This window comes from Bufo bufo, chromosome 4 (genome assembly GCF_905171765.1).
Source record: "Bufo bufo chromosome 4, aBufBuf1.1, whole genome shotgun sequence".
Classification (NCBI taxonomy): domain Eukaryota; kingdom Metazoa; phylum Chordata; class Amphibia; order Anura; family Bufonidae; genus Bufo; species Bufo bufo.
The window spans coordinates 298163496-298184756 of NC_053392.1; the positions used below are offsets into that span (position 1 = coordinate 298163496).

Consider the following 21261-nt stretch of genomic DNA (forward strand, 5'->3'; position numbering starts at 1 on the left):
ACCAGTGAAACCAATATAACATCTCAACATTCACAAATATACATTTCTGACATTCAAAAACAAAACAAAAACAAATCAGTGACCAATATAGCCACCTTTCTTTGCAAGGACACTCAAAAGCCTGCCATCCATGGATTCTGTCAGTGTTTTGATTTGTTCACCATCAACATTGCGTGCAGCAGCAACCACAGCCTCCCAGACACTGTTCAGAGAGGTGTACTGTTTTCCCTCCTTGTAAATCTCACATTTGATGATGGACCACAGGTTCTCAATGGGGTTGAGATCAGGTGAACAAGGAGGCCATGTCATTAGATTTTCTTCTTTTATACCCTTTCTTGCCAGCCACGCTGTGGAGTACTTGGACGCGTGTGATGGAGCATTGTCCTGCATGAAAATCATGTTTTTCTTGAAGGATGCAGACTTCTTCCTGTACCACTGCTTGAAGAAGGTGTCTTCCAGAAACTGGCAGTAGGACTGGGAGTTGAGCTTGACTCCATCCTCAACCCGAAAAGGCCCCACAAGCTCATCTTTGATGATGCCAGCCCAAACCAGTACTCCACCTCCACCTTGCTGGCGTCTGAGTCGAACTGGAGCTCTCTGCCCTTTACCAATCCAGCCACGGGCCCATCCATCTGGCCCATCAAGACTCACTCTCATTTCATCAGTCCATAAAACCTTAGAAAAATCAGTCTTGAGATATTTCTTGGCCCAGTCTTGACGTTTCAGCTTGTGTGTCTTGTTCAGTGGTGGTCGTCTTTCAGCCTTTCTTACCTTGGCCATGTCTCTGAGTATTGCACACCTTGTGCTTTTGGGCACTCCAGTGATGTTGCAGCTCTGAAATATGGCCAAACTGGTGGCAAGTGGCATCTTGGCAGCTGCACGCTTGACTTTTCTCAGTTCATGGGCAGTTATTTTGCGCCTTGGTTTTTCCATACGCTTCTTGCGACCCTGTTGACTATTTTGAATGAAACGATTGATTGTTCGATGATCACGCTTCAGAAGCTTTGCAATTTTAAGAGTGCTGCATCCCTCTGCAAGATATCTCACTATTTTTGACTTTTCTGAGCCTGTCAAGTCCTTCTTTTGACCCATTTTGCCAAAGGAAAGGAAGTTGCCTAATAATTATGCACACCTAATATAGGGTGTTGATGTCATTAGACCACACCCCTTCTCATTACAGAGATGCACATCACCTAATATGCTTAATTGGTAGTAGGCTTTCGAGCCTATACAGCTTGGAGTAAGACAACATGCATAAAGAGGATGATGTGGTCAAAATACTCATTTGCCTAATAATTCTGCACTCCCTGTATACACTGCTTTGTATTAGTACATATATATTACATAGGCGTCTATCCCTTACATGCATTGTCCCCCAAGTATGAGAGACACTATTAAATGACAATTCATGCGTGATCCAGTTCCCTTTCCTCCCCCCCCCCCTCTCATCAGGTGTGGCATTTATATCCCAATCTTATTGGTATTCAAATTTGGCAAAAACCTCATTGCTTTACATCCACACGATGTGTATTTATATTTTAATACTATTGGTATTCAAATTTGGCAAAAAACTTACTGTTTCACGTTCACAGGATCTGCCAGCCCAATCTGCCCTCACCTGACATGGTGGTTGCGGTGCGCCCGACTGTCCACGCGTGCGTCATGCTTGAGCCCGGCCCGCCGCTCCTGGATGACGATGGTCATGCGACTCTCGCGTGATGCTCCTCCTCCGGACCGGCTGGGCGGGCCCGGGGCTCGGCATTCATGGTGGAGTGCCGGGCACCATGTAATGAGCACTCACCACTTTTAGTCAGCTCAGGTGTGACATAGCGGACGGGCGACAGGCCAGCCAATAGCAGCACTAAGGTAATAAGGCTAAACCTATCAGCATACGCATAGTAACCCTTCTATCCATTTAAAAGACCATCCCCACCACACCAGCCAGTACTCCCTTGAAAAAGCTAACGCGAAACGTGTGTTGGGGAGCGGACTGGTGGTGGTCGTGTGCGGTGTACAAGCTTGGTTGGTCAGTATTTGCTATGTGCCTACTATATCTTGTTGCCTCTCTGCTCTAGTCAATTTTTGTGGTGTGTACCATCACCCACTTGGTCAAGTGTTTGTTTTATGTATTTGCAGATGGATTTTGTTATTATGTACTATTGAACCATAGTAGTTTGGTTTAACCAACTTCTCTACTAGTGACCAACCACGATTAATGCCCACCATCGGTCCTCTTGGTTTTTAATATTTTAAATGTGTTGTGGCTTGTGTTAATTGTTTTTTGTGGCTTGTGTCAATCATATTTTCAATAAAAATTATGCTACTTTGTGATTACTCTTGTTTTACACATGTCTTTGTACTTTGAGTGACCCATCATCTTTTGTTGGTTCTCATAACATGAAGTCAGCCATGTGTGCCAGAGTCCCAACAGACAAGACTTCACTGTCTTCATCAGGAGGATGACTCTCCTCATCTCCTCTTCCTCTTCTACCCATCCACGCTGAACAGATGGAATAAAACTTCCATGGGTACTACCCTCTGTAGCGGAGGCAACCGTCTCCTGCTCCTCCTCCTCATCCTCATCATCCAATTTGTGAACTGAGGGTGGTCTGGCTATCACCCTGTGTAATTTCTTCCCCCATTTCCACCTCTTCCACATGCAAAGTGTCAACCTTAATTGTGAGCGTTTTAGTAGACACAGAAGTGGGATGGTTACGCTGATAATTAGCGTCATCACCGCTCACCATCTGTGTTGATTCCTCAAAGTTGCGTAAAACCTCACAGAGGTCAGACATCAATGCCCACTCCTCGCTTGTGAAGAGCGGAAGCTGACTGGAAAGGCGACGACCATGTTGCAGCTGGTATTCCACTACTGCCCTCTGCTGCTCTCAAAACCTGGCCAACATGTGGAACGTGGAGTTCCAACGCGTGCTCAAGTCGCACAACAGTCGGTGAGCTGGAAATTGAAAGCGCTGCTGCAGCGTTGCCAGACCGGCGGAAGCTGTCGATGACTTGCGGAAATAGGCACACATGCCACGCACCGTCACCAGTAGCTCAGGCAAATTGGGGTAGGTCTTTAGAAACTACTGAACCACTAGGTTGAACATGTGGTCTAGGCATGGTATGTTTATGAGCTTGCTGAGCTCCAAAGCCGCCACCGAGTTACAGCCATTATCAGACACAACCAGGCCTGGTTGTAGGTTGAGTGGTAAGTGGTGAGAGCCACAGCTCAGTGTGGTCCCTTATCCCCTGCCACAGCTCTGCGGCGGTGTGCTGTTTGTCACCTAAGCAGATCAGTTTAAGCACGGCCTGTTGCCGCTTACTTACTGCAGTGCTATCCTGCTTCCAGCTACTGACTGATGTATGACTGGTTCTGCAAGATGATAATTCAGAGGTGGAAGTGGAGGAGGAGGCGGAGGAGGAGAAGTGGGGGTTGCAATCCTTGGCGTCGGTAGCACCTGTGCCATTCCAGGGTACTACTCGCTTCTGGCCTGCACACCCAGTGTGCCGTCAGGAAAATGTAGCGTCCCTGGCCAAAAGCACTTGTCCATGTGTCAGTCGTTAAGTGGACCTTCCCAATAACTGCGCTGGTCAGGGCACGGGTATGTTCTGGGACCCATGCTGGTGTAAGGCTGGGACTGCACACCATGAAAAATATTGGCGGCCTGGGACAGAGTACCGCAGGACAGCCGTCGCCATCAGGCTGCGGAAAGCCTCAGTGTCCATAAGCCTAAATGGCAACATTACCATGGCCAGCAATTTGGAAAGGTGTGAATTTAGTGCTATGGTCTGTAGGTGGATGGCTGGGTATTTGCGCTTTCGTTCAAAGGCCTGGGGTATAGACATCTGTACGCTGGGCTGGGACACAGAAGTGGATGCGCTAGCTGATGGTGCTTGCGAAGGTCCAGGTACATGGCGGGAGGCATCCGGGCATGGGTCTTGGACAGGGGATTGGCCAGCACATAACACAGGGGAAGAGGAGGCAGTGTTGTTACCCGCAGACACTGGTTGTGGACCCAGGCGTTCGGCCCACCTGTTAGGGTGCTTTGATGCCATGTGGCGGATCATGCTGGTGGTGTTGAGGTTGCTAGTGTTCACCCCCCTGCTCATTTTGGTACTGCACAGGTTGCAAATGACAATTCTTTTATCGTCAGCATTTTCCTCAAAAAAGCGCCAGACTGCGGAACACCTACCCCTTGGCAAGGGAGATTGCCGCAAGGGGCTGCTCCGGGGAAGAGTTGCGGGTCTGTTTGGTGTGGCCCGCCTTCTCCCTTTTGCCACTCTTCCAGCCTGTTGCTGTGATGCGGATTCCTCCCCCTCTGTACTGCTGTCCTTGCTCAGCTTGTCACCTTCCCGGCCTATATATACAGTAGGAAAGTAGCGTCCCTTCCTGACCATTGTGTCTATGGACCTTGGAGCTGCCGTAAAGCAATTTCTTTAATGCTTTGTAAATGCTGTTAGGAACATCTCAGGCAGGATGGCAAGCCCCATAATTATGTTCAGGAGATAGTATTTAAAAATCTGTAATCCGAAAAAAATTATCAGATTAGAAAAAAAGGATGAGTGTTACTATCTGGTTTTAAAATTGTTGGTGACACATTTCCTTTTGAACTGAATTCGTTGAGCAAAGGGGAGCCAGTGAAGGGATTGGCAGAGGGGAGAAGCAGAGGAGAAACAAGGGGAGAGGTGGATTAATCAGGCAGCAGAGTTAAGAATAGATTGGAGGGTTGCGAGAGTGCTAAATGGGAGGCCACAGAGAAGAATGTTGCAGCAGTCCAGCTGGGAGATGATGAGGGCATGCATTAGCATTTTAGTTGATTCTGGGTTGAGGTAGGAGCGAATACAAAATATGTTCTTGAGTTGAAAGTGGCAGGTAGACGTAAGGGTATGGGTGTTACTAGGGAAAGTAGGGTGCTGCTAACTGTAATGGATAGGACTGGTAGGGGTGCTGAGTGGCATGGGGGAAAGATGATGAATTCAGGTTTCACCATGTTGAGATTTAGGAAGCGAGAGGAAAGGAATAAAGATATAGCCGACAGACATGCTGGGATTCTGGATAGCAGGGAAGTGACATCTGGGCGAGAGAGTTAGAGTTCAATGTCATCAGCATAGAGGTGTTTTTGGAAGCCATAGGACTCTATGAGCTGTCCCAGGCTGAATATTACCAATAAATCATGTGTATAAGTGCCGTCAATTCCCAGTGTGCCTTTTCCTTTATATATTCTCATTAAGATGACGTCACCAATGAGTAGATACCAGAAGCGTTTCAGACTATGCGATTGGGGTATTTTGTTCAGAATAAGTGTAAAATGTGGCAGCTTATGCGAGCTGAACTCACTGCTTCATAGTGATCTGTGATGCTGTGAGTTCTGCTCACATGAGCTGTGGTCAGTCTAGGAAATGAGGCTGTCACACGGACTACACACCACCATGTGAAAGCAGCCTAAGCAGTGGGATCAGAGCTACAGAACAGATGTGTTTATACATGGCATTCAATTATACATTTTTTTTCAAGAATTGCCTTGTTGTGAATTACATTTTGGGGCCATTCACACAATCGTATATTTCTGTCCGCATCTGTTCCGCAGTTTTGTGGAACAAGTGCCGACCCATTCATTTCAATGGGGCCGCAAAAGAGGCGGACAGCAGACTGTGTGCTGTAAGCATCTGTACTTCTATTCTGTGACCCCGCAGAAATTGAAAAAAAATCCATAATTGTGGACAAGAATAGGCATTTCTTCACAGGAGAAAGATGATCCACAAAATGTGGAACGCACACGGCCAGTATCTGGACCGTAGACTGCAAAAACGGATACGGTCGTTTGAATGAGCCCTTTGTCAGACACTCATTCACATGTTGCACTTGTATACAAAGACTAGAATGTGCTAATATTATGATTTTTTAAATGAATAGTTTATTTGTTATGCCTGTGTAACGTAACATGAATGCTAAAGATTTGAGAATCAATGTGGGGTAGGGATCCGGTCGGCCATGCTATAACCCATGGCTGTTTACCACCAGGATGTACAAGAGATACAGCAAATCAATACGGCAAATCAATACTCACATCCTACCTAGGATGAAGTGCCCGATCAAATCTCAATTAATTGTTAGTGCAGACCACACTTATTCTCATCAGCCCCCCCTCCAGTGTGCATCACGCATGTCTCTGAGATCAATAAGGAATGTGTTCCTATCGGCACAATGGGGGATGGGTACTATCTCTAACCCACTTCATTACAAGGAAAACTTGTAAACTATTAGGGCTCTTTCACACCTGCGTTGTTGTGTTCCGGCATAGAGTTCCGTCGTCGGGGCTCTATGCCGGAAGAATCCTGATCAGGATTATCGTAATGCATTCTGAATGGAGAGAAATCCGTTCAGGATGCATCAGGATGTCTTCAGTTCCGGAACGGAACGTTTTTTGGCCGGAGAAAATACCGCAGCATGCTGCGCTTTTTGCTCCGGCCAAAAATCCGGAACACTTGCCGCAAGGCCGGATCCGGAATTAATGCCCATTGAAAGGCATTGATCCGGATCCGGCCTTAAGCTAAACGTCGTTTCGGCGCATTGCCGCATCCGACATTTAGCTTTTTCAGAGTGGTTACCATGGCTGCCGGGACGCTAAAGTCCTGGCAGTCATGGTAAAGTGTAGCGGGGAGCAGTATACTTACCTTCCGTGCGGCTCCCCGGGCGCTCCAGAGTGACGTCAGGGCGCCCCAAGCTCATGGATCATGTGATCACATGGATCACGTCATCCATGCGCATGGGGCGCTCTGACGTCATTCTGGAGCGCCCGGGGAGCCGCACGGACTGTAAGTATACCGCTCCCCCGCTCCCCGCTCCTACTATGGCAACCAGGACTTTAATAGCGTCCTGGGTGCCATAGTAACACTGAACGCATTTGGAAGACGGTTCCGTCTTCAAATGCTTTCAGTACACTTGCGTTTTTCCGGATCCGGAGTGTAATTCCGGCAAGTGGAGTACACGCCGGATCCGGACAACGCAAGTGTGAAAGAGGCCTTACACAGAATATTAAACAGAATTAAAGGGGACAGAACCAATCAGTACAAAAAAATACCCTTACAATAAATAAGTACTTAAAAATACCCTTACAATACAGCCTAATACCCTTGGACAATGGAGTAAAAGGGGAAAGTACTATGATTTGGTTTTCAATAGAAGCATAAAAGAAGATATATTGGAGACTTATAGGAGCATATTTACTATTACACATATGCCTGAATACAGCCTGTAGGCCACAATTATTAAGCATCACACACACTTTTTTGCTTTGCCTGAGAAGGGGCATGGCTTAGCGATGGATAGAACATGGCTTTATATACTCCAAAAGTGCACCGAAGTTCTAGCTCCTCTATCTGGCACAAAGGTGATATAAACCTAGACTAGACGGTCTAAAGGTGCACCAGATTTATCATCCAGCATCAGCCACAGTGATGGTAAATCTGGTACATCTTGTCTATGTTTCCGCTGAATCATAGACTATTAGTTAAGTTGCCCCATATTGTTTTAATAAGGTTCATCCTCATCAAGGCAGAGATAGCACATTCTGAAAGCTGTCTAAATTCACAATATATCCACAATCTATTTTGATGAAGGTCACCCAGTAATAATATGTAACAAACATAGGAGTGTTATAAATTAGCATGAAGACAGCAGATGATAAACAGGGCTGTTCAGCTAGACACATACCTGTTTTTCATTTTCATATAAGATACTGTATGTAATAGTAATAAAGAATATACAGCAATATATAAAAGGCTGGTAATTACAGTGTATGCTGGTTGCAGTACATGACCCATCAGAGACTGGGTTTAAGCAATTCCCTGTTAGAATGATAGAAAACTACGAAGTGATATTGCGAGAATGATTGAATTATACTCAAGACATGAACAAATACGAGTAATCTTCTTCTTTTCTCCTTTGGGTAACAGAGCATGTTTTCGGAGATGGTTGCAGTTGATTACCAAGATAACATCCTGCGAGGAGAGATAACCATAGAAGATTACTCTTACCTTCTGCACATTGGTATGTTGCCAAATGCAATAGCTAAAGTATGAATGATTTGTTGAGCTTTTTTTTTAGCAAGCTAGCAGAGACACTAATCAGTCATTGGCAATTTTTTAAAATCTTTATGTAATGTGTTTATTGCTATACTCACGGAGACATAATACTGCAAATGCACTACTGTTAAATACAGCAACTCAGTGAGCATCATACCTGCTAAATAGTTAAATCTATAAGAAAGCAATTATAAGAAAGTTGTAATAATTTTAAGAAGGGTCTGTTGGTCTTTTATTATTTTTTTTTTTCTGTCCCAATAGGTTTACAGAGGTTTATTCATTTCCTCTCCCAGCCCCCCTTTATATTAATTTATTGCTGTAAAATGATTTTGTATCCCTTTATTGTTCTTCATCTACAAGAATACACACCAGCTTTATTGTTTTTCTTTTATCTCTTTACTTCTCCATAAACTCTTTGGCCCAGATATACTGTACTTAATGTGAGGGCACCCAGACTTTGTCGCAACATTTTGGCCTAAATTGACTCTTTATTATTATTTTTTTTCTAGTTTTGGGAAAATTCTCTGCACCTAGCTCAACAAGGGGGGTTTTTATTTTGTGAAATTGCTGTGACGTCATGTGAAAGGGGGCATGGCCTAAGGTGTGACATTTTGCACCAAAATTACACTACAATTCAGGCATAACATTCCGTCACAAACTAAGACAACCAATAGTTGGTGTATAGTTAGAAAAAAGTGCCTAGTCCTGCACCCTTTTTTTTTTATCCAGCCTTAAGCCACTGTGACAAAATTGGCGAATGTCTTACTTAAGCTTAAATTAGACGGGTAGATAATATTGCACATCGTCGCTAACAAGCGTTCGTATAAACGCACGTTAGCAATTATCTGGCAGTGTACTGCTGCTGATTGCCCAATGAATGAGCAAATGCTCATTCATCGGGTAATTGGAATCTTTCAGCGGTATAAAAAATCATTGTTTGCCGGCGGCAGATTGCAGTGTCTAATCACGATCTGATGATTCCGTATTGGGATAAGGGATGGCATTAGCGATCGCTCCTCCCCATACTCTGGAGGAAGTCACTGCATGTAATAGCGGTCCCCTCCACGGATGAAGAGGCAATTGCCGGGAAGGAACTCTTCCCTCCCAACAATCGCCTGTGTGATCTGCCCATCCAATATAAGCCTTTACACCATCTACAGGGTTATTAAATCTACCCCATTGTCTATTTTAGTTCAATAAAGTTATTTTCATCACTTTGTCTAACTTGAAACCATTGTTTAGCTGAATTTATATTTATCTGGTTGAAGCCATCCGCATTGAGTTTTATTCTTTTCTACTGAAATGAGAGGCAAAGAATAGGCAAATACGTATTTCCAACTGCATAAATAAAAAAGAAATATGCGAATATGGCTGAGCACGATACCAAGCACATCCGCTATACAATGTATAGCGCTGTGTTTGGTAAGCTGCAAGAAGGCCCTGGCTCCAGTGCCTTCTCAAATAGCTGATTGGCGGGGACCCGTGTGTCGGACCCCCACCGATGAGATACTGAGTGATGACCTATCCAGAGGATAACTCGGAACACCCTTTTAAGTGTTGTGTTAAGCTTTAATTGACATTACTGATTCTAGTCACACTTTAATTGATGTCATTTTCGCCAGGGCTGCTGTCTACAGCGGCTTCCTTTTTTTATGTCTCGCTCCCCCTGCCTGCAGCATTAGGTGAGGTTGGAGCTCCAGCGCATCCTCTCCTGGTGCTGCCTGCAGCAGTACATCATTAAAGCATAACACATCATAACTCAAGGCTCGGCCCAACAAGCATTATAGGGTGGATGTTCAGTTTGGGGTTGATTAACATCTATTTACAGCCCTGCTCACTAGTGCTAATTAACATCTATTTGGATAATGGACAGCTTGAAAATAAAAATGAAAACTGTAAAATTAAAAAGCAAAGTGTCAAAAGAAAAAGGAAAAAGTGTGGTAACAGTAGAAAAGCGTGAAATGATAAGTATATTAGCACTGTTTGTTTTAATTTTGTCAATGAAAATATCTTCAGGGATGAAAACAGAATCTTAGGCCCGTTTCACATTTGCGTAAACCGATCCAGCAGGCTCTTTCGAATCCGTCCCTGCCGGGCGCAGCAGTGTGCTGCCGGAATACCGTCTGGCCCCATTCACTATAATGGGGGCCAGTGAAGATCCAGCTGCAACCTGGCAAATATGACGAGGAGCGACTGGACGAATACCGCTGCGTGCAGTGATATTTGCAGGGTTGCGTTCCAGATCTCCGCCGGTCCCCATTATACTGAATAGGACAGAGTGTATTACAGTAGTGCCCTGTATTCACGGATCTGGCAGGCAGTTCCCAGGCGGGACATTCTGCTAGATCTGTTTACCGTAAATGTGAAACAGACCTTAAACTTTTACTTTGCCTGTCATTTATGCATTTTGCATTTCAGCTTTTTTTTTTTTTTTATGTGAACATAAAATACCAGTATGGGTAATGAAAATCAAATGCTAAAAATGAAAATTAAATGACAAAAGACCTTTTTTTTTTATTTAAATGTTATTTTTGTCACACATTACCCATGCCTGAGTGAAAAATTAAATTGCAAATTAAGTGATTTCATTTACGAAGATTTCACATAAGTGGCAAAAAAATGGCAAAAAGGTAAATGCATTTTCATTTTATTTAATTTTTTTCATTTTCATTTCGTTTATGGCCGGATTTGTCTTACGTAATAAATAATGTGTATTGATGGATAAATAATAGTTTTCTTTTAAAACAGTTAGTGCTCCATTGTACAGAGCTGGATTCAGCTTTTTATATATGACCTTGAACTAATACTTTAACCCTTCTTTTGATCTATAAACTGATGAGAAAGTGATGAAAGTATGTGAAGTAAACATCATCAGTAGAAAAAAACAACCACAAAAAATTTGTTTCATGGCCAGAACATTGTATTTTGGGTGAAAACCGTTCTTATCTCTTTAGCAGAATTGCTGCAGTTGTTCTTTTTTCCATATATGGATGCCTGATATTTGGTGGTTGGACCTGCCTTTAAAGGGGTCGTGCCACGAATTAAAAAAATTATTTAAAAAAATCTAGAGTAATGCACACCATTATTTTATCTATTTCAATGCAAAAAGCGATGTTCTCTCCAGTGTAATGTGCACACTTTTGAGCTTTTTTATTCACCTATATGTGGCTCTTGTCTTATTTTCTGTGGGTGGACAACAGCTCGTCACATATGACCATCAAGTACCTAAATCTCTCAGGAGTGCATTGCAGTCTTTGTCCCCTGTATAAAGATAGTCCCTCACATACAGTCCCAGCAATTTCACTAATTAAAGGGGTTGTCCGGGTTCACAGTCACCCAGGCAGCCCCCCTGACTTGAGCATTGGAGCAGTTCATGCATTTTCAGGAGTTCCGGTGATGAACCGGGCTCTCCATGGGGCTGCCAGGAAGCCCGGTGACATCACCGGCACTGATGGGCGGGCTTTAGCGCTGCCATAGCCAGTAAAATGGCTAGGGCAGCGCTAAAGCACCCCCATCAGAGCCAGTGACGTCACCGAACACACTGCCGGGCGGAAGATTGTAAACAAAAGAGCCCTTGCCCTGCACGATCTAGCGCAGGGCAAGGGTGCACATCGGAGCATGAGATGCTCCGATGCTAACATCAGGGGGGGCTGCCTGGGTGAAATTATGGGTATGTCCGGGTTCAGCTCTGAACCCAGACAACCCCTTTAATAGCACTATGGTATGTAATATAGCCACCCCCATCCCATTTCCTTCCACACTGTCTAGAGAGAGAGAGATACTACTATATATTTCTATGAACTTAGAAGCAGGGATGAATCAAAGGTGCTACTTTACTATGAGACCACCGTGCTGGCACTAAGGTGATAAAGAGAGCCGGGAAGCTACTGAGCATGCCTGGTCCATCATTGAATGTAGGAGAAGATGGATCACAATTTTAGCAACAGGAGAAATAGCAGGGGGCACTGCCAGAGAGGAAAAGGTATTGTGTATAAAAAATCTAGCAATAATTTTATTGAATGTACGTTAGAATAATAATTTGAAATACCCTATTCATTACATAGTGATATTTTATGTGGGATAACCCCTTTTAATTATTACCTTTGCACTGCATTCTGTTTGTCTGTGGTCTCTAGAGAAAGTGGGGGACCTTTATGAAGATCGTCGCTTCAGACGCCGGTCTTTGTCCCTCCTGCGCTGGCTGTTCATCCACCTAAGTTGTCGAGGCTGGTCTCTATATAACTAAGGTGACTTTTTCTACACCTGTTTTAGGCGTAGAAAATGGTCTAAATCTACACCAGCAAGGGAGCTGCCATAGATTTAGACAATTTTCTTCGCCTAAAACAGGTGTGGAAAATGATAAATGAGACGAGCCTGCTGGCCCGTCCTTTTCCCCGCCCATGCCATGCCTCCTTTTTTAGACCTTGTGTGAGCGTCGGAAAAGGGGAAAAAGTCGCAGATTGTGGTGCAAATAACCTTTGCTTTGCAATCTGTGACAGATATACGCCAGAAAGTGGCATCACCGCTGGCTTTAGCACTTCCCTAGCCGTTTTACGGGCTAGGGCAGTGCTAAAGCCCGCCCATCAGTGCCGGTGACATCACCGGGCTCACTGCTAAGCAGAAGCCTCCGCCTGGAGGCCCTAAGGAGAGCCTGGTATGTCACTGGATCTCCTAATAAATGCCTTTGCCCTGCACGATTCAGCTCTTGTCAGGGGGCTGCCTGGGTGAAAATATGGGTATGTCCTGGTTCTACTCTGAACCTGGATAACCCCTTTAAGTTATCCCATATCCACAGGATTGGGGATAACTGTTAAATTGGTGCGGACACTGATCACGAGAATGGAGAAGCCGGTCAGGCATGCGTGCAGCCTCTCCGTTTATTTCTATGGGAGTTTCTGAGACTGGCCGTATGCTCAATGGTTACTTCTCCCTCAACAGTCAGAAAGGGGAGGGAATGAAAGGTCGGCATACACATTAGTCTAAAGTCAGAGTCAAAATGAATGATTTGAACCATAATGATTGTTTGTCAGGTGAAATTTCAAAGAATAACGCTAGTGTGAAAGTAGCCTAACAAATGTTTTCTTTTTGATGCTCCAGTTGGGAGTTCATTGTTTAGCCAGGCTTTTATGATTTTCTATGCTAGTGTGGCAGGTCAACACATGGAAGATGGTATGGGAATGGATATACTGGAAACTTCACTATTTGATCATCCCTTTAAGGAGCTACAATGGTACTACGTATCGCTTCTTTAAACGTAAATGGGCTCAAGTTCCGTCCTAGGGACTCAATACCGGAAAAGAACTGATCAGTTTCATCCCCATGCATTCTGAATGGAGAGCAATCCGTTCAGGATGCATCAGGATGTCTTCAGTTCAGTCTTTTTGCCTTTTCAGGACGGAGATAATACCACAGCATGCTACGGTTTTATCTCAGTCCAAAGTTCCAGAACACTTGCCGGAATGCCGGATCCGGAATTTTTTCCCATTGACATGCATTAATTCCGGATCTGGCCCCAAGAGTTCCAGCAAAACGGATCAGTTTTTCCGGTCTGCGCATGCTCAGACCGCAAAAAATGTGAAATTTTTTTTTATGCCGGATCCGTTTTTTCGGATGACAGCGGAGAGACGGATCCGGCATTTCAGTGCATTTGTCAAATGGATCAGGATCCTGATCCATCTGACAAATGCCATCAGTTTACATACGTTTTGACAGATCCGGCAGGCAGTTCCGGACTTTGGAACTGCCTGCCGGAATCCTCTGCCGCGGGTGTGAAAGTCCCCTAACACAACCAGTGAATCAAACACAAGGTAACCCCTCTTCCATAAAGATAAAAGGTTTTCCAAACTTATCCTGTAGGCCGGATGGGGCGTGCTCTTCTTTCTAATAGCCAAGAGTGGGGGGAAAAGTTCAGTTTAAGCTGGATCATAAACATGCTGAACAGCACCTGAAAGATAAACTAACTTTGCAAATGAACAAAGTCGGCGTGAAACTGTTTGCCAATCCACGGTGGTACGTGCAGGAGGAGATTTCCGCTGTAAAGCTGAAGAGATCTTGATCTGCCATTTGTGGAGAAGGGAGGCTCACATGGAAAACATTGTCGTACTTGACAAGCAAAAGTGTAAGGAACCCCCGGCGGTATATGATTTGATGTTCCTTTACTGTAGAAGTGATAGGTGAAAATTCTCTGCGTAGTTGTAGAGTTGCAGCAGACAAATCTGAATAAAGCGTAACCATGTGATATGGTTCAAGTAAAGAAGTATGCTTCCTTGTCTCCTGCAGTAGTTGCTCTTTAATGTGGAAGAAGTGGACTCGGGCGAGTACATCCCTTGGCACTGAGTCAGCAAGGTGTTTAGGCTTCGCCACTCTGTGTATCCTATCTATAAGAAGATCGGCTGGCGTGCCGTGTGGCAGAAGAGTTTTATTAATAGACTGTAAATACGCAGGGAGGTCTTCTGGCATTATGGATTCAGGCACTCGTTTCAATTTTACATTGTTAGGGCGCGACCAATCTTCCAGGTCAGCCATTTTTGTTTGTAAAAGCTTGATCTCACTCTCCAAGCCATAGTGTGCATCAATTAAGTCATTGTGTGAGGAAACTAATTCCCCCATTTTAGTTTCTACATGGCTAACTCAAGTCTCTCACTTCTCTCACAGATCTCTCACTGATCGGTGGTATAAGCTGCCTTAGGCCCCTTTCACACGGGCGAGATTTCCGCACGGGTGCAATGCGTGAGGTGAACGCATTGCACCCGCACTGAATCCGGACCCATTCATTTCTATAGGGCTGTGCACATGAGTGGTGATTTTCACGCATCACTTGTGCGTTGCGTGAAAATCGCAGCATGCTCCTCTTTGTGAATTTTTCACGTAACGCTGGACCAATAGAAATGAATGGGGTTGCGTGAAAATCGCAAGCTTCCGCAAGCAAGTGCGGATGCAGTGCGATTTTCACACACGGTTGCTAGGTGACGATCGGGATGGGGACCCGATCATTATTATTTTCCCTTATAACATGGTTATAAGGGAAAATAATAGCATTCTAAATACAGAATGCTTAGTACAATAGGGCTGGCGGGGTTAAAAAAAAAAAAAAAAAAATGTAACTCACCTTAATCCACTTGTTCGCGCAGCCGGCATCTCTTCTGTCTTTTTTTGTGAGGAATAGGACCTTTGATGACGTCACTACGTTCATCACATGGTCCGTCACATGATCCATTACCATGGTAAAAGATCATGTGATGGACCATGTGATGAGCGTAGTGACGTCATCAAAGGTCCTATTCCTCACAAAAGAAGACAGAATAGATGCCGGCTGCGCGAACAAGTGGATTAAGGTGAGTTAAAAGAAAATTAGTTTTTTTTAACCCCTCCAGCCCTATTGTACTATACATCCTGTATTCAGAATGCTATTATTTTCCCTTATAACCATGTTATAAGGAAAAATAATACAATCTACACAACCTTGAACCCAAACCTGAACTTCTGTGAAGAAGTTCGGGTCTGGGTACCACATTCAGTTTTTTATCATGCGCGTGCAAAATGCATTGCACCCGCGCAATAAAAACTGAACAACGAAACGCAATCGCAGTCAAAACTGACTGCAATTGCGTACCTACTCGCGCGGGTTTGCCGGGACGCATCCGGACCTAATCCGGACACGCTCGTTTACAAGGGGCCTTATTGTTTCATGTAAGGATTGTCTGAGTGCCTGTAGCATCATTTTGAGAGAGAGTTTGGTTACTGTCTCCTCAGATGCAGGCAAGTTGTCAAACATAGTAGAAGGATTTGAATCAGCAGTAATATAGTTTATAAGCCTGAAAAAAGACATCTGTCCACCCAGTTCGGCCTATTATCCTGCAAGTACAGGGTGGGCCATTTATATGGATACACCTTAATAAAATTGAAATGGTTGGTGATATTAACTTCCTGTTTGTGGCACATTAGTATATGTGAGGGGGGGAAACTTTTCAAGATGGGTGGTGACCATGGTGGCCATTTTGAAGTCGGCCATTTTGAATCCAACTTTTGTTTTTTCAATAGGAAGAGGGTCATTTGACACGTCAAACTTATTGGGAATTTCACAAGAAAAACAATGGTGTGCTTGGTTTTAACGTAAATAACTCATGAAAGAATAAAGTTACAAGTTTCTGACCACTTATAAAATGTGTTCAATGTGCTGCCCATTGTGTTGGATTGTCAATGCAACCCTTTTCTCCCACTCTTCACACACTGATAGCAACACTGCAGGAGAAATGCTAGCACAGGCTTCCAGTGTCCGTAGTTTCAGGTGCTGCACATCTCGTCTCTTCACAGCATAGACGATAGCCTTCAGATGATACGGGATGTGCAGCACCTGAAACTACGGATACTGGAAGCCTGTGCTAGCATTTCTCCTGTGGTGTTGCTATCAGTGTGTGAAGAGTGGGAGAAAAGGGTTGCATTGACAATCCAACACAATGGGCAGCACATTGAACCAACCATTCCCATTTTATTAAGGTGTATCCATATAAATGGCCCACCCTGTAGATCTAGAGGAATGCAAAAAAATATATATGTGAGGTAGAAGCCAATTTTCTTAAGGGGAAAAAAAAATTCCTTCCCGACTCCAATCAGGCAATCAGAATACCTACCTGGATCAACGACCCCTCTGTAGTAGCTATAGCCTGTAATATTATTACACTCCAGAAATACATCCAGGCCCCTCTTGAATTCCTTTATTGTACTCACCATCACCACCTCCTCAGGCAGAGAGTTCCATAGTCTCACTGCTCTTACCGTAAAGAATCCTCTTCTATGTTTGTGTACAAACTTTCTTTCCTCCAGACGCAGAGGGTGTCCCCTTGTCACATTCACAGTCCTGGGAATAAATAGATGATGGGAGAGATCTCTGTACTGACCCCTGATTTTATTTATACATGGTTATTAGATCTCCCCTCAGTCGTCTTTTTTCTAAAGTGAATAACCCTAATGTTGATAATCTTTCAGGGTGCGGTAGTCCCCCCATTCCAGTTATTACTTTAGTTGCCCTCCTCTGAACCCTCTCCAGCTCTGCTATGTCTGCCTTGTTAACAGGAGCCCAGAACTGTACACAGTACTCCATGTGTGGTCTGACTAGTGATTTGGAAAGTGGCAGGACTATGGTCTCATCACGGGCATCTATGCCCCTTTTGATGCAACCCATTATCTTATTGGGCTTGGCAGCAGCTGCCTGACAAATGTTTCTGCAGCTATGTTTGCTGATCACTAAAATTCCTAGGTTACCCAGTGTTTTATCTTTTAGTATGTACGGGTGACTTGCATTATTCCTTCCCATGTGCATAACCTTAGATTTTTCAGTGTTAAACCTCGTCTGCCACTTATCTGCCCAAGCCTCCAATCTATCCAGATCCCTCTGTAGTAGTATACTGTCCTTTTTAGTGTTAATTACTTTACACAGTTTGTAATCTGCAAAAATTGATATTTTACTGTGCAAGCCTTCTACAAGATCATTAATAAATATATTGAAGAGAATTGGGCCCAATACTGACCCCCTGTGGTACTAGTGACAGTGACCCAATCTGAGTGTGTACCATTAATAACCACCCTCTGTTTTCTATTACTGAGCCAGTTACTTACCCACATAAAGACATTTTCTCCCAGACCAAGCATTCTCACTTTATATACTAACCTTTCATGCGGTACAGTGTCAAATGCTTTGGAGAAGTCCAGATATATGACATCCATTGATTCGCCGCAGTCAAGTCTAGAACTTACCTCCTCATAGAAACTGATTTAATTAGTTTGAGATGACTGATCCCTCATAAAGCCATGCTGATATGGCGTTATTTGCGTATTTTCATTGAGGTACTCCAAGATAGCATATATTAGAAAACCGTCAAACTGTTTACCCACGACACATGTTAAACTTACCGGCCTATAGTTTTTCGGGCTCTTTTTTTGGACCCTTTTTAAATATTGGCACCACTTTTGCTATGCGACAATCCTGTGGACCATTCTCTGTCAGTATAGTGTCCTTAAATATTAGAAATAAGGGTCTGGCTATGACGTTACTTAATTCTCTTAGTAAATTGAGGTGTATGCCATCTGATCCCACCAATTTGTCTATTTTAAGCTTTTTAAGACGCTGCTGTATTTCTTCCTGGTTCAGACAGGGCACTTTTAATGGGGAATTTACTTTTACATTCTGAATTTCATCTGACTTTTCCTCAGTGAATACAGTGGAGAAAAAAATATTTAATAGCTTTGCTTTCTCCTCATCGCTGTCTGCAACTTCCCCCTCATCACTCTGTAAAGGGCTGACACTAGGGCTGCAGTAAACGATTATTTTAGTAATCGAGTATTCTATCGATTATTTTTTACGATTAATCGAGTAATCTAATAAGAAAAAAATAATACTGTTTTCCTTTATAAAAACTCAGACGCCCTGCCATTAGCCCCCAACACCCTTTGTTCCCCACTGTGCGATCAGCCCAAGTGCATTAGTTCCCCCCAGTGCCATCAGCTCCACTATCCCCCAGTGCCATCAGCTCTCCCTCACCCCAGTGCCATCAGCTCTCCCTCACCCCAGTGCCATCAGCTCTCCCTCACCCCAGTGCCATCAGCTCTCCCTCACCCCAGTGCCATCAGCTCTCCCTCACCCCAGTGCCATCAGCTCTCCCTCACCCCAGTGCCATCAGCTCTCCCTCACCCCAGTGCCATCAGCTCTCCCTCACCCCAGTGCCATCAGCTCTACCTCACCCCAGTGCCATCAGCTCTCCCTCACCCCAGTGCCATCAGCTCTGCCCCCTTGTGCCATCAGCTCTGTCCCCTTGTGCCATCAGCAGCTCTGCCCCCTTGTGCCATCAGCAGCTCTGCCCCCTTGTGCCATCAGCAGCTCTGCCCCCTTGTGCCATCAGCAGCTCTGCCCCCTTGTGCCATCAGCAGCTCTGCCCCCTTGTGCCATCAGCAGCTCTGCCCCATTAGCTCTGACCCATTGTGCCATCAGCTCTGCCCCATTAGCTCTGACCCATTGTGCCATCAGCTCTGTTGCCATGCTCCTCCTGACACCCGTAGTGCACAGCGTCACTGGTTTCTATGACGCTGTGCACTCCAGGCGCCTGGCCTTAGTTGCGCCCCCATCCCCTCGGTTTCATCCACTTACCTTTCCAGCAGGGGCGCTGCCGACACTCCATTGTTCTGCGCTGCTCTGCTCCTGACGTCACACAGTGCGTCGGGTCACGGCGTGCGTACGTCAGGAGGTCAGAGCAGCGCGGGACCATGGACGTACTGTGGAGTGTCCGGAGGCCGCCGGCTGGAAAGGTAAGTATTCCAAGCGCCGCAGGAGACCACGGAGCGGGAGTAATAGCAAGCGCTTCACTCCCGATCCATGGTCACATGACACAAACGAATCTTCGATGCAAAAAATTTGCATCGAGGATTTTTTTGTGTCGAATTACTCGATTTAATCGAGTAATCGTTTCAGCCCTAGCTGACACCAAGTAGGAAAAGATGACAGTTTGTGGACTGTGTGGCCTAGACAGTCCAGGCGGAGCGCACTCTGTAGTCTGTGGCCTAGGCCCAATATGGCCACCGACTTCTGGAGAAGAGTCTTGTGGAGAGTCCGATAAAGAGTTTCTCCGGCCAATTGATCCTGTACCATTGCTCTTACGGATACTGAGATGAGGCAGTGCCGCCTCCTCTTCAAACAACTAATCAGCGGGGTTTCTGGAAGTCAGACCCCTGCCGATCTGATATTGATGACTCATCCTGACTATAGGTAATCAATATATATGACCAGACAGCCCCTTTAATCCCTTCTATCCCAGGCCAGTTTTCACCTTCCTGCCCAGGCCATTTTTTGCAAATCTGACGTTGAGTTATGTGTTAACAACTTTGGAACACTTTTGCTTATCCAAGCCATTCTGAGATTGTTTTCTTGTGGCACACTGTACTTCATGACAGTCATACATTTGAGTCAATATATTTCACTTTATTTATGAAAAATCCCAAATACACAAAAAAAATTGAAAAATTAGCAATTTTCTAAATGTCAATTTCTCTGCTTTTAAAACAGTGATACCTTATGAAATATTTATTACTTAACATTCCCATATGTCTACTTAATGTTGGCATCATGTTGAAAATGTCATTTTATTTTTTAGGATGTTAGAAGGCTTAGAATTTTAGAAGCAATTCTTAATTATTTCTTTTTTAAATGTCCAAAACCCACTTTTTAAGGACCAGTTCAGTTATGAAGTCACTTTGTGAGGCTTACATTGTAGAAACCACCCATAAATGACCCCATTTTAGAAACTACACCCCTGAAGTTATTCAAAACTGATTTACAAACTTTGTTAACCCTTTAGGTATGCCATGAGAATTAAAGGAATATGGAGATGAAATTTCTAAAAGTCACTTTTTTGGCAGATTTTTCGTTTTAATAAAAACAAATTCTGTAACACATAAAGGGTTGACGGCCAAACAAAACTCAATATCTATTACCCTGTTCCTGCAGTTTACAGAAACACCCCATATGTGGTAGTAAACTGCTGTAAGATGCACACGGCAGGGCGCAGAAGAAAAGGAGCGCCATATGGTTTTTTGTAGGCAGATTTTGCTAGACTGGTTTTTAGACACCATGTCCCATTTGAAGCCCCCCTGATGCACCCTACAGTAGAAACTCCCCAAAAGTGACCCCATTTTGGAAACAACGGGATAAGGTGACAGTTTTATTGATACTATTTTGGGGTACATATGATTTTTGATCGGTCTCTATTACACTTTTAGTGAGGCAAGGTAACCAGAAAATGCCTGGCACAGTTTTTATTTTTTGTTTTTTACAATGATCATGTGTTATTTTTATATGGGCAGGTTGTTAGGGACGTGACAATATAAAATATGTATACTTTTTTAGTTTCTTTAAGTTTCACATAATAAAGCATTTTTGAAAAAAAATATGTTTGTGTCTCCATTTTCTGAAAGCCATATTTTTTTATTTTTCTGCCGATTGACTTTTGCAGGAAGAGTTGATGTTTTTATTGGTACCATTTTTGGGTACATGTGATTTTTTTTTGATCATTCAATATTACACTTTATGGGGCAGTGTGACGTAAACCATACGCATTTTAGTAAAGCATAACGATAAAGTCATACATCTGAAAATTCTTGATTAAAATAGCATTTGTACACACTTATACA

The 21261-nt window shown here is 44.0% G+C and overlaps 1 protein-coding gene across 2 annotated transcripts in view; it reads left to right on the top strand.

Annotated features, from left to right (window-relative positions):
• The window catches only part of LOC120998159 (cytochrome b5 reductase 4), a 352348-nt gene that overhangs the window by 190055 nt on the left and 141032 nt on the right, over positions 1 to 21261 (top strand). For both annotated transcript variants that reach the window (XM_040428717.1, XM_040428718.1), the window contains exon 8: positions 7957 to 8050. In XM_040428717.1, the coding sequence (XP_040284651.1) occupies positions 7957 to 8050 (94 nt within the window). The remainder of the gene's footprint in view (positions 1 to 7956; positions 8051 to 21261) is intronic.